General features: G+C 48.8%; 1 protein-coding gene across 23 annotated transcripts in view; it reads right to left on the bottom strand.

The window, feature by feature from the left end:
- Positions 1 to 14,670, bottom strand: part of RAP1GAP2 (RAP1 GTPase activating protein 2) — a 291,369-nt gene that overhangs the window by 79,119 nt on the left and 197,580 nt on the right. For all 23 annotated transcript variants that reach the window (XM_055101382.2, XM_055101381.2, XM_034941268.3 and 20 more), the window contains one exon: positions 349 to 384. In XM_055101382.2, the coding sequence (XP_054957357.2) occupies positions 349 to 384 (36 nt within the window). The remainder of the gene's footprint in view (positions 1 to 348; positions 385 to 14,670) is intronic.

The following is a 14,670-nucleotide window of genomic DNA, read 5'->3' as shown; positions in this document are numbered from 1 at the left end:
CTCCAAGAAGCAGCTAGTTCTTTCAGGCCTTCCTTCCGGCTCGTTCCAGGAGCAATGGACCCTTCAAACCCTCCTCCACATCCACAGGGCTTACGGCCTCCCCAGCTGCCCTGCTGGGGAAGTTCTGCTTTTATCCTCCCTGTCCCTCCGCAGGAGTCTTCCCAAAGTGCTCCGTACCCCTCAACAGCAAAATGGCCTCAGGTTGTCTGGGCCAAGGGGATGCAATTGTCTCTACTCTGCCCCTCCGTCCAGGGCACCCGGCTTCTGCCCGTGGGTTCTGCCTGGTCCCTATGCCACCCACATCTGGGGCTGGGCTTCTTCCCCGCCACGGTGGGGGTACGTACTCACCTGCATTTTCTCCAGCATCTCAAAGAACTCCGACGACTGAAAGACAAAAGCAGGGGGACAGAAAGACAGGGATCAGCCGGGAGGTCCACAGCAAAAGCCTCTTCCTCACCAACTATCAGGAAGCTGAGCCTGGGGCTTCCCCAGGGACAAAATTCATTTGGATCAACAGAGAAGATAATTTGATTTTGCCTTTGCAGGGCTAGAAGGCCAAACACCCCATACAACAGGAGAGAGGCTAAGGCACGCCTGGGCTGGCAAATGAATGGTGCTGGGGGAGCAGACACTCAGCCTCTGTCAAGGAAAGGGGCCTGCCGGCCCCTGGGAAGAGCCAAATTCCACAAACGCCTGTCGTCCTCGGGATTCAGCCTCCGGCAGGAGCCATAGTTAGGATGTTTTCACCCCAACAGTGGGGCCAAGGTGTCCAACACAAGCGGCGTTCCACACCCTGATACAGAAAACCAACCGGTGAAAGCAGGGTCGCTGTGGCCACAGCAGCCAGGGAAGGAGGGGGAGGGCCTGCTATGCCACCTCTGCCTCTGCCTGCCCGGTCCCCTGCCCGCAAGGCACCACTCTGGCACCCTAAAGCTGGTGAAGCAAAGCCTGAACACCATTGAACCGAGGCCTCCAGGGGCCTAGAGGGATTTTTTTTTCTTTTTTTTTTTTTTGAGACAGAGTCTCGCTCTGTCACCCAGGCTGGAGTGCAGTGGCACAATCTCAGCTCACTGCAAGCTCCGCCTCCCGGGTTCACGCCATTCTCCTGCCTCAGCCTCCCGAGTAGCTGGAACTACAGGACCCACCACCATGCCCGGCTAATTTTTTTGTATTTTTAGTAGAGACGGGGTTTCACCATGTTGGCCAGGATGGTCTCGATCTCCTGACCTTGTGATCCTCCTGCCTTGGCCTTCCAAAGTGCTGGGATTACAGGCATGAGCTACCACGCCCAGCCTAGATGGGTTATTTTTAAATCCCAATTGCACTTGTCCAAACCTTTGACCTACTTTGGTGCCACCCTTGTGTATCCAGGAAAAACAAAAAGGAGAAAAGGGAAGCAGAATGGAAGCATGAGGAGCTGGCAACTCTACCCCAACAAAACACACAGAGGCCACCCCACTTCCTATCCCCTGAAAACAGCTACTCCTCCTCAGACTAATGTCACTGCCCACATCTGGGCACCGCAAAGCCGGGAGGTAATGAGTGCCCAGAACAGACAGTCCCCAGTGAAGACGAGAGAAAAGAAAGCAAGGATGAGGAACAGTGTGTGTGTCCTCGGTTCTTCTTCAGGCAGAGGTGGGGCCTCCAAGCACTCTTCCTACCTCTGCAGGCACCCATGGGCCAGAACTGCCTGGAGCTCCCACTGCTCCCAGAATTCCCAGACCCGCCCTGGGAAGGAGCCTGGTGAAGTCCCCGGAGAGACCCAGCCCTGCTGTTGACTCCAGACAACCTCTGTCAGGCCAAAGCCAGCGTGTCAGAGGCAAAAAGCTCTGACCTACCAGCAGTTCAGGATCTGGCATCTAGAAACCCCACGTATGAATGTACAGGGGTGGGCTTAGGGCACCCGCGCCCAACTCCCTTGACCAGAAGTGAGCCACCAAACATCCAGATGCCAAACCTCCTCTTCCAACTTGCTCAGGTGCACGTGCACCACCCACGCGGGGCATTCTTACCATCTCCAGGCTTAGGAGACCAGGATTAGCAGACGTAAAGAGCTTATACCAATCAATACGGATAGAAAGATGAACAGGAGGAGGATAATGCAACAGAAGCAATCAACATGTTAAATACACGGACCTCTGACACGCGATTCCACGTCTAACAATCCATCCTCTAACACACTTGCAATGTGCACAAAGACAGACAGGCTCAAATGTTCACTGCAGCATCGTTTCTAACAGTAAAAAATAAAAACAACTTAAATGTCTGCAGAAAATTGGTTAAAAGAAGCTACACTCACAGAATAAAATACAAGTACTATAAACTATAGGTCAATAAATTAGATAACTTCGATAAAATGAACAAATTCCTAGAAAAACATAACCTATCACAACTGACTCAGTAAGAAATAGAAAATCTAAAGACATATAACAAATAAAAAGATCAAATTAATGATCAAAAAAACGACGCACGAAGGAAAGCCCAGACCCAGGTGGCTTCATTTGAAAATTCTACCAAACGTTTAAAGAAAAGTTAATACGAATTCCTCATACTTACTCTCAAGAAAGTCAAAAGAAAGCCCGCAGAATGCTAGGAAATATTTGCAAATTGTATATCTGATAAAGGACGTGTCTCTACAAAAACAAACTCTTACAACTCAGTAAGAAAAAGACAGCTCAATTTAAAAACGGGCAAAGGATCTAAATACACATATCCCCAAAGAAGACATACAAAGGAACAATAAGTACATGAAAAGACGCTCAAGCCATTAGTCATCAGGAAATGCAAATCAAAACCACAGTGAGACACCACTCGTACCACTAACATAGCCACGATCAAAACACAGACTATCACAGGCGTGAGCAAGGCTGTGGAGAAATCAGCTCTCTCATCTATTGCTGGTAGGAATGTCAAACAGTACAGCCATTGTGGAAAATCATTTGGCAATTCCCGGAAACGTTCAACACGGAATTATGACCACACGACTCAGCAATTCGACCCCCAGGAATATACACAAAAGAATTGAAAGCAGGTACTCCAGCAAATACTTGTACACAAACATTCACTACTGCAGTATTCACTCTTGCCAAACGGTGGGTACAACCCAAATGTCCATCAACTGACGAATAAACAAAATGTGCTATATCCATACGATGGAATAATATTCAGCCATTAAAAATAACATATACTGATACCTGCCACAACACTGCTGACCCTTGAGTGCATTACACCAAATGAAAAAAGGTAGAGATAGGGCCGGGTGCGGTGGCTCACGCCTGTAATCCCAGCACTCTGAGAGGCCGAGGCGGGCGGATCACGAGGTCAGGAGTTCAAGACCAGCCTAGCCAACATGGTGAAACCCCGTCTCTACTAAAAATACAAAAATTAGCTGGGCGTGGCGGCGGGTACCTGTAATCTGAGCTACTTGGGAGGCTGAGGCAGGAGAATCGCTTGAACTTGGGAGGCAGAGGTTGCAGTGAGCAGAGATTGCACCATTGCACTCCAGCCTGGGCAACAGAGCAAGACTGCCTCTCAGTAAATAAGTAAAATAAATAAATAAATAAATAAATAAATAAATAAATAAGTACTGATATGTGAACCAAATGGATGACAAATTCCCTCACTACAGGAGGAGGTACAGAAAAGCAGTTAAGAACCTGCCTCTGTACCCGCATGACCCAGCAGTGCCACTCCTAGACACCTACACAAGAGAATGGAAAATACACGTCCACACAAAAACTCTTACATAAGGCCAGGCGCGGTGGCTCAAGCCTGTAATCCCAGCACTTTGGGAGGCCGAGGCGGGCGGATCACGAGGTCAGGAGATCGAGACCATCCTGGCTAACACGGTGAAACCCTGTCTCTACTAAAAATACAAAAAATTAGCTGGGCGTGGTGGCGGGCGCCTGTAGTCCCAGCTACTCAGGAGGCTGAGGCAGGAGAATGGCGTGAACCCGGGAGGCGGAGCTTGCAGTGAGCCGAGATCGCGCTACTGCACTCCAGCCTGGATGACTAAGTGAGACTCCATCTCAAAAAAAATTTTAAAAAGACAAAAGTCAGAGATAAAGGACCATGATTCCATTTTAATCAAATGTCCAGAGTATGCAACCTCATAGAGACAGAAAGAAGATGAGCGCTTGCTTAAGCTGAGGGGGATGGGGGATTGGAAGGTGATAGCTAAAAGGTACGGATTTCGTTTCAAAGCAATAAAAAGGTTCTAAAACTGATTATGATGGTGGTTACACAGCTCCGTGAATACCACCAAAAACCACTGAATTGTACACTTTATTTTATTTTTTATTTTTTGAAATGGAGTTTCGCTCTTTTCGCCCAGGCTGGAGTGCAATGGTGCGATGTCAGCTCACTGCAACTTCCACCTCCTGGGTTCAAGCGATTCTCCTGCCTCAGCCTCCGGAGTAGCTGGGATTACAGGCATGCGCCCCCATGCCCGGCTAATTTTTGTATTTTTGGTAGAGACAGGGTTTCACCATGTTGGCCAGGCTGGTCTTGAACTCCTGACTTCAGGTGATCTGCCCGCCTTGGCCTCCCGAAGTGCTGGGATGACAAGCGTGAGCCATCGTACCCGGCCAAATTGTACACTTTAAATGGGTGACTTTATGATATGTAAATTATATCTCAATAAAGCTGTTCAAAAAAACTATACAATCATTCAAAAAGACAGCAACAGATTCATGTTGCTTACATATGACACTCTCCAAGATATATTAAGTTGAGGGGTGGAGGAAATCAGAGACAATACATTGAATATAATCTCAATTTTATAAAAACAGCCAGACACGGTGGTTCCCACCTGTAATCCTAGCTACACAGGAGGCTGAGGCAAGGAGGGTTGCTAGAGCCCAGGAGTTCAAGGCTGCAGTGAGCTATGATCATGACACTGTACCCTACCCTGGGTGACACAGTGAGGCTCCATCTCTTAAAAAAAAAAAAAAAAAAAAAAAAGATACCATATATAATGTATGCATATAAATTCATAGAAAATGATCTGGAAGACCATACCTCAAACTATCCAAAAGCCATTATATCAATAAATGAGGGGTCTGGTGCAGTGGTGGCTCACACCTGTAATCCCAGCACTTTAGGAGGCTGAGGTGGGCAGACCAAGTGAGCCCAGGAGTTCGAGACCAGCCTGGCCAACACAGTGAAACCCTGTCTCTACTAAAAATAACAAAAATTAGCTGGGCGTGGTGGTGCACACCTGTAATCCCAGCTACTCAGGAGGCTGAGGCATGAGAATCACTTGAACCCAAGAGGTGGAGGCTGCAGTGAGCTGAGATCCCACCACTGCACTCCAGCCTGAGCGACAAAGTGAGACTGTCTCAAAAGAAAAAAAAAAACAAAAAAATGTGCAAAGGACATGAACAAATGATTAAAGGACACACATAAAATAACCAATGAACACATGGAAACAAACCCAACCTCTCTAGTTATGAAAGAAATTAAGATCACAGTAAGATAACATCTTTCACTATCAGATCAACCCGTGTTGGCAAGGATATGTGGCAGGAACATATAGCTGGCAGGAATGAGAAACAGTACAGCCACTGTGTCCAGTCTGCAGGCCCAGGGCTGCAGGAACTCTGCTGAGTGCATACCTGATACAGCTTTCCGAAAGGCACCATGTATCCAAACCGTTTAAAATATCCACGTCCTTTGGTCCAGGAAACCCACTCTGAGGAATTTACCCTAGAACAATATCTGGGCTATGCCACAAGAACACATGTACAAGGATGTTTGTCCCAGCACTGTTTAAGGGCCAAAAAGTCTAAGCAATGGGGGAAGTACCCAACCGTGAAAGGAAAAGTAAATAAGGCACAGGGGTACACTCATACAATAAACGACAAGAGGAGGTCTGTGCTCATGATGCTATTGCAAAGATTCACAGTGCATTGCTAAGTGAGAAAAATAGAGTTTTGAACAAGATGATCCCATTGTTTCCACGAAACATAAAGAATGTGTTTGTACAGACAGGCATAGGACTGCATCTGAGGGCATGCATCACCCCCACAGAGAAAAATATCCCAAAGGATACACAACAAAATGAGGCTGAAGGTACAGATGATTTTTCCCTTTGTGCTTTTCAGTATTTATTTTATTTTATTTTATTTTATTTTTTCTGAGACAGAGTCTCACTCTGTCGCCCAGGCTGGAGTGCAGTGGCGCAATCTTGGCTCACCGCAACCTCCGCCTCCTGGGTTCAAGCGATTCTCCTGCCTCAGCCTCCCAAGTACCTGGGACTACAGGCGCCCACCACCACGCCCAGTTAATCTTTGTATTTTTAGTAGAGACAGGGTTTTACCATGTTGGCCAGGCTGGTCTTGAACTCCTGACCTCAAATGATCCGCCTGCCTCGGCCTCCCCAAGTGCTGGGATTACAGGCGTGAGCCACTGCGCCCAGCCTAGGTTTCACGTCTTTTTATTTTCGTTTGTTTTTGAGACAGGGTCTCACTCTGTCACCCAGGCTGAAGTGCAGTGGCATGATCACAGCTCACTGCAGTCTCGATCTCCTGGCCTCAGGCGATCCTCCCACCCCAGCCTCCCAAGTAGCAGGGACTACAAGCACTGCCACCACACCCAGCCAATTTTTGTATTTTTAGTAGAAACAGGGTTTCATCATGTTGCCCAGGCTGGTTTTGAACTCCTGAGCTCAAGCGATCCTCCCGCCTCAGCCTCCCAAAGTGCTGGGATTACAGGCGTGAGCCACCGCACCCAACAAGTTCGACCTCTTGAAGAGAGAAGCATCAAAGAATTCATGGACACATCTTAAAACCAAAATGTCAACGAAGGCTTTTTGCAAGACACAAGGTCCCAGACAGACCTTAAAGGATCAAGAGAAATCACTGGATAGAGAGGGGTGAGGAGAGTGTGGCACTCGGGCAGCAGGAACTGAATGGGCAAAGACAGAAAAGAGAAGCAGCTCGGCACACAGTCAGTGAAGCGTTAGTGGATCAGCCCGGCTGGCTGGAGGCCTCTGGGTCAGACATCCTGAAGATCAGATGGGAGAGCAAAGCTGGGGCCTGGGCCTGAGAGATGCTGAACCCCAGAACTCAGGCTTCGGCTGCCAGGTCATGCAGAGTGATTTAGGTTTAGGTGCAGCAGAAACACACAGGAGGCAGCAGAGCCCGGTGGTCGAAGCCCAGGTCTGGGGAGTGGGCAACCTGCTACTACCCAGCTGTGTTGCATGAGGCATGTTAACCTCTCTTCATTCCTCTTTTAAGTTCCTCACCTGAAAATTGAAGCAGGCCGGGCGCGGTGGCTCACGCCTATAATCCCAGCACTTAGGGAGGCTGAGGTGGGTGGATCACTTGAGGTCAGGAGTTCAAGACCAGCCTGGCCAACATGATGAAACCCCATCTCTACTAAAAATACAAAAATTAGCTGGGCGTGGTGGCGGGCGCCTGTAATCCCAGCTATTTGGGAGGCTGAGGCAGGAGAATTGCTTGAGCCTTGGAGGCAGAGGTTGCAGTGAGCCGAGATCACGCCATTGCCCTTCAGCCTGGGTGACAGAGCAAGACTCTGTCTCAAAAAAAAAAAAAAAATTGAAGCAAATAGTCCCTGACTTCAGCACTCTTAGGCAAATGAGGTGAGAACAGGCGTAAGAAGTGCCCAGCCAGGGCCTGGTCTGCAGTGAATGCCCAGTAAATAGCAGCTCCTAGAAGGAGCTATTGGAAAGCTCCCTCTGGAAGCATGCTTTGTCCTGTTGGAGGTGGGCTAGCAGCTTCGAGATACTTTTTCTCGATTTCATTGGTCTTCCCAGAGACAGTGTCTTTAGAAGACTGTTAGAAATGAGTCTGGCTGGGCGCATTGGCTCACACCTGTAATCCCAACATTTTGGGAGGCCGAGGCGGGCAGATCACCTAAGGCCAGGAGTTTGAGACCAGCCTGGCCAGCATGGTGAAACTGTCTCTATTAAAAATACAAAAATTAGCCAGGCGTGGTGGCACAGGCCTGTGATCTCAGCTACTTGGGAGGCTGAGGCAGGAGAATCACTTGAACCTGGGAGGTGGAGGTTGCAGTGAGGCAAGATTGTGCCACTGCACTCCAGCCTGGGCAACAGAGCAAGACTCCATCTCAAAAAAAAAAAAGAAGAAGAAGAAGAAGAAGAAGAAGAAGAAAAGAAATGGGTCTGAATGAAGATGCCCCATGGCCTGGGGCTGGCACAGTTGGTGAGAAGGGCTATGATTCAGCCTCAGCCATGAGCAACGTGCTGGGTGGATGATCCCTGCATGGACAGTGCCCAGCAGCAGAAATCAGCCAGTGGCAGCATGGCCTTGGCTGGGCCGGCCCCACTTCTCAGCGACTTGCTGCACTTTCCAATGGGACAGTTGGCAGGGAGTGAGTCTCCTTTTCCACCCAGAAGCAGCGTGACTCAGGCCAGCCGGGAACAGCAGCTCAGCCTTTCAGACACACCCTCATCCACACACCCTGAGATGGCTGCATACAGCCAAGGGCACATAGCAGGCACTCAGTTAATGCTCAGGGCACACAGAAGGCACTCAATTAATGCTCAGGGCACACAGCAGGCACTGAGTTAATGCTCAGGGCATACAGCAGGCACTGAGTTAATGCTCAGGGCACACAGCAGGCACTCAATTAATGCTCAGGGCACACAAGAGGCACTCAGTTAATGCTCAGGGCATACAGCAGGCACTCAGTTAATGCTCAGGGCATACAGCAGGCACTCAGTTAATGCTCAGGGCATACAGCAGGCACTCAGTTAATGCTCAGGGCATACAGCAGGCACTCAGTTAATGCTCAGGGCATACAGCAGGCACTCAGTTAATGCTCAGGGCACACAACAGGCACTCAGTTATTGCTCAGGGCATAGAGCAGGCACTCGGTTAATGCTTAGGGCACACAGCAGGTGCTCAGTTAATGCTCACTGACTCACTGGCATTGCCCCAGAGACTAACGTCCTGCCCGGGACAGCCTTCGGAAGGCATCTCCCTCCACCAGGAAGCCAGCCGCTGGATTTTCACAGAGGCATGTAATTGGGTCTCCTCATCAATAGCAGCGTCCATGCAGCTGTCTAATGTATTAGCAGCAGCAGCTCTTGCCACCCAAATCAGAGGGGCGGCCAGCATTTCCCCGTGGGCTCTGCGTTCACAGCCAGTCAATAGATAACCACGCAGAGCCAGCACTCAGCCGAGGAACTCCGTCTGGGCCCCAAGTTCCACCCCTGTCCCCACCACCTCCCGATACAGAAACAGCCTGGTCTTCCCTCAGAAAGGCAGAGAAGTCTTTGGGGAGGAGGATGCTGGAGGAGGTCCCAGGTAGCAGGGGCAGACGTGAACAAGAACCGCAAGGAGCAATTTAGGCTTGGGAAATCTTGAGGGATCTTTCCCAATGCCCCTACTTGCCGGTTCTGGTGCCAGCCCACTGCCCAGGCGGCAAAGCAGAAGAAGCGACGGGAAAAGATGGCACTCGTGTGAGTCCAGGACCCCCTCTCTCCATCTCACCACCCTGTGCCCTCCCTGCCTCCCCCTGGTCCACAGCAGCTCTACACACAGGCACAGCTTCTCCTGCAGACCGGCAGCCACCTGTTCCTTCCCTCTTGCTGCACCCCAGCTCATGAGACCCTCGCCCCTGCAACACTCTTGCCTCTCTCCTCTCTGACCCTCGCTGGAGAAGTGACACTCACTGGCCCCACCTGCAGCATGCTGGGTCCTTGCTGAGCTACCTGCCCTGGCCCTGGGCTCCTCTCCTCTGCTTCTGGAGGTGGGGGTGTGTTTATGTGTCAGTAGCCTCGCTAAAATCCCTGCTCCTGGGAGGCACCACACACTCATGTTCACAGAACCACGCTGTCTGAGTGCTTGCGCCTTTGCATGGGGCTGAAAACATGACCGCTAACTCACAGAGCTGTGGCAGGACCACACGGGCCAGCGTGTACAGAGCCTGGCACACAGGTCGCTCAAGGAGCCCTCGCAATCGCCTCGTTATTCCCGACCACCCCAATCCAGGACACACGGAGGGGGCAAGGCTACATCAACAGCAAACTAAAAACGTTACCAGAAGACAAGGATGGAGGAGCAGGTGTTTTGCACCTACGTGGGTCCCAGGAAAATCGGGGGGAGATGCGGGCCAGAAAGTGCTGGGGGGAGAAGCAAACAGGTCAGAGTGAGTTTCTCATCCGGATGAAGAGGGAAGACATGACCAAGGAAAAGGATTTCTAGAGAGTTCTCTAAACCCGTTTCTGGAAAGCTGAGGAAACAGGGCACGCCCTGGGAGTGGGATGGGATGTGTCCCATGTCGTCTGACCACCGAGCACGCCACACTGCCCGACTCTGCTGCCGGTCCAGAAGTCCCCATCCACAGAGCAAGCAGGATGAGAACCAGCCGGCCACCAGGCTGGCTGCAGAACAGAAGGTCCTCGGGGGCAGAGCTCTTCGTTTGCTGTGATCCTTGCCATATCCCTGTGCTATTAATAGAACTGCCTAGCACACAGTAGATGCTCAATAAACATTTGCCAGATGAATGACTAAATATTCTGATAAGCAAGATGCAATGAAGCAGGTGGTGAAGGCTGAGTCTTGGCCTGGGAGTGGCCAGGGCGGGCTTCTCGGGACGGCTAGAGTCAGGGCTGGACGGGCCAGTGTTACTGCTATTAACAGCTGTCTGCGCTCTGACCACAGACTGCACCCCTCACCCTGGATGGCCAACCCTATGCCCAGTGGGTGCCCCCAATAATGAACCGTCCTCCAGAATCAGGTCCTGTTCCAACCAAGTCTCCCCCCACCACCCCCGCCAAGCCACCTGTTTGCTCCTCCTTCCCTTCTCTGGTCTCCTTTTTCCACTAACTCCTGATGCTCACGGCTCCTTTGCTGCTACAGTGTTTCAGAGGTGCCATTTCACTATGTCACTGGGGCCAGGAGCCTGCAATGGCTCTCTGTTAAGTGTGGCAGTGCTAATGCCACAGAACCACCTGGGGGCTAGTTAAAACACAGTTTCCGGCCAGGCACGGTGGCTCACGCCTGTAATCCCAACAGTTTGGGAGACCAAGGCGGGCGGATCACCTGGGGTCAGGCGTTCAAGACCAGCCTGACCAACATGGAGAAACCCTGTTTCTACTAAAAATACAAAAATTAGCCAGACGTGGTGGCGGGCGCCTATAATCCCAGCTACTTGGGAGGCTGAGGCAGGAGATTCACTTGAACCCAGGGGGTGGAGGTTGCAGTGAGCCGAGATCACGCCACTGCACGCCAGCCTGGGCAAAGGAGCGAAACTCTGTCTCAAAAATAAAAAAAGTTTCCTAGGCCCCACCCCTAGAGCTTCTGATTCTTGGCCAGAGAATGTGGGTTTCTAAGAAGTTCCCAAGTGAGAACCACTGACCTATGGGGTTAATCACGTTGAATGCTGCTGCTGTGTGGGAGGGACCATCTCTCAGCAGAGATACCAGAGCAGAGATGTGGCAAGGTGGGGAAGGGTGGGAAGACGGTTGGGTTTTTATAGGACATCTTAAATTAGGCAGACTCATATTTAAATTCTAAGACAGGACTAGAAGATGCAAATGACTTCAGGCACGAGGCAAGCAACCTAAACGAGTGATGGGAGAAGTAAAGAGATGGAATCCGTAGTAATTAAAAACCTTCCAACAAAGAACAGTCCAGGGCCAGATGGCTTCATAGTGAAGCCGACCAAACACTTACAGAAGAATTCACACCAGTCCTTCTCACACTCTTCCAAAAATAGAAGAGGAGGAAACACTTCCTAACTCATCCTATAAGGCCAGCGTTATCAAAGTGACACAAAGGAACCACAGAAAACTACAGGCCAGTATCTTTATGGATAGAGTCAGACATCCTCAACGAAGTACCAATAAACCAAATCCAACAGCGTACTGTTATATTCCATGACCAAGTGGAATTTATCCTAGGAATGCAAACTCAGTTCAACACAAGAAAATCAATGTAATAGGCCGGGCACGGTGGCTCACACCTGTAATCCCAGCACTTTGGGAGGCTGAGGCAGGAGGATCACCTGAGGTCAGGAGTTCAAGACCAGCCTGGCCGACATGGTGAAACCCCATCTCTACTAAAATATACACAAATTACCCAGGCGTGGTGGCACGTGCCTATAATCCCAGCTACTCGGGAGGGTGAGGCATGAGAATCGCTTGCACCCAGGGGAAAGAGGTTGCAGTGAGCCCAGATTGTGCCACTGTACTCCAGCCTGGGCGAAAGAGCAAAACTCTGTCTCAAAAAAAATAAATAAATAAAAGAAAGAAAAAAAAGAAAATCAGTGTATCACATTAACAGGATGAAGAAGAAAAAATACATGATTATCTCAATTGATACAGAAAGAGCACGACAAAAGCTAATATCCTTTCATGATATAAACTCTCAGAAAACTAAGAATAAAAGGGAACTTCCTTGACATAAAAGGCATTAAAAAAAAAAAGACATAGCTAACATCATACTCAGTGATGAAAAACTAAAAGCTTTCCCCTTAAGATGAAGTAGCAACAAAACAAGGAAACTCACTTTCACCACTACCCTTGGGTGTACTAAAAGTTCTAGCCAGAACAAAGAAATAAAAGGTATCTACCACGGAAAGGAAACAGTAAAACTATCTCTATTGTCAGATGAGACGTTCCAACACAAAAAAACCTCACAGATTTCACACGTGCACAAAATCTACTAGAGCTGATAAAGGAAGTCTGCAAAATTGCAGAGTACAAAAATCAGTTGTGTTTCTATACACCAGCAATGAACAATCGGAAAGACACAATCAGAAAAGACAAACAATAAAAATAATAAAAATAATAAATTAAAATAAACAATCAATAAACAATCAGAAAGAAAATTAAGAAAACAATTCCATTTTAAAATAGCATTAGGCTGGGCACGGTAGCTCACGCCTGTAATCCCAGCATTTTGGGAGGCCGAGGCGGGCGGATCACGAAGTCAGGAGATCGAGGCCATCCTGGCTAACACAGTGAAACCTCGTCTCTACTAAAAATACAAAAAAATCAGCCGGGCGTGGTGGCGGGCGCCTGCAATCCCAGCTACTGAGGCAGGAGAATGACGTGAACCCGGGAGACAGAGCTTGCAGTGAGCCGAGATAGTGCCACTGCACTCCAGCCTGGGCGGCAGAGCAAGACTCCGTCTCAAAAAATAAAAAATAAAATAGCATTAAAAAGAATAAAATACCTAGAAACAAATTTAACCGAGTGGCTGGCACACTAAGCACTACAAAACATTGCCTAAAGAAATTAAAGAAGACATAAATAAATGGAACGACATTCCATCTTCATGGATTGGAGATTTAATACTGTTAAGGTGGCAGTACCATTCAAAGTGATCTACCTATCTAACGCGATCTCTATCAGAATCCTAGCTGGATGTTTTGAAGAAATTGAAAAGCTCCTCCTAAATTTGATAGGGTAATTCCATCCAGAATACTCAAAATCTTCTTAAAGAGGAAGGTCAAAGGTGGAGAACTCATATTTCCCAATCAATACTTACTATAAAGCTACAGTGATCAAAACCGTGTGGTCCTGGCAATAACAACAGGCATATGAACTGACAGAGTAGAATTAAGAGTCCAGAGATAAACCCACACATCTATGGCCAACTGTGTTTTGACAGGATTGCCAAGACCAATCCTAGGGAAAGAATAGTCTTTTCAACAAATGGAGCTGCAAAAAAGCTGGATATCCACGTGCAAAGAATGAAGTTGGTAGTTCTCTTTTTAATGTTTTTAATTTTTTGAGCAATCTCTGTGCTGTTTCCCACAGTGGCTGCACCAATTTACATTTCTACCAACAGTGTTACAAGAGTTCCAATTTCTCCACATCCTCACCAATGCTTGTTATCTTTTGTGGTTTGGTTTTTTTTGTTTTTTTTTTTTTTTTTGGTTTTGCTGTTTTGAGACGGAGTCTCGCTCTGTCGCCAGGCTAGAGTGCAATGGCGCAATCTCGGCTCACTGCAACCTCTGACTCCTGGGTTCAAGCAATTCTCCTGCCTCAGCCTCCTGAGTAGCTGGGATTACAGGGGCGTACACCACTATACCTGGCTAATTTTTTGTATTTTAGTAGAGACGGGTTTCACCATGTTGGCCAGGATGGTCTCGATCTCCTGACCTCATGGTCCGCCCTCCTTGGCCTCCCAAAGTGCTGGGATTACAGGCGTGAGCCACCATGCCTGGCCTCTTCTGTGGTTTTGATACTAGCCATCCTAACAGGTCTGAGGTGATATATCACTGTGGTTTTATTTGCATTTCCCTGATGATTAACGACCCTCTCATATACCTGTTGACCACTTGTATGTCTTCTTTGGAGAAGTGTCTATTCAAGTCTTTAGTACACGTTTTTGTTTTTTTGTTGTTGTTTTGTTTTTTTTGTTTGTTTGTTTTGGAGACAGTCTTGCTCTGTCACCCAGGCTGGAGTGCACTGGTACGATCTCAGCTCACTGCCTCATCCACCGGCCAGGTTCAAGCAATTCTCCTGCCTCAGGCTCCCAAGCAGCTGAGATTACAGGCGTGTGCCACCACACCCAGCTAATTTTTAGTAGAGACAGGGTTTCACCACGTTGGCCAGCCTGGTCTTGAACTCCTGACCTCAGATGATCTGCCTGCTTCAGCCTCCCAAAGTGCTGGGATTACAGGCGTGAGCACTGTACCCACCCCTATAGTGCACTTCTTAAATCAGGT

This window comes from Pan paniscus, chromosome 19, assembly GCF_029289425.2.
Source record: "Pan paniscus chromosome 19, NHGRI_mPanPan1-v2.0_pri, whole genome shotgun sequence".
Taxonomy (NCBI): Eukaryota; Metazoa; Chordata; class Mammalia; order Primates; family Hominidae; genus Pan; species Pan paniscus.
This window is presented reverse-complemented; position numbering and strand designations above follow the sequence as displayed.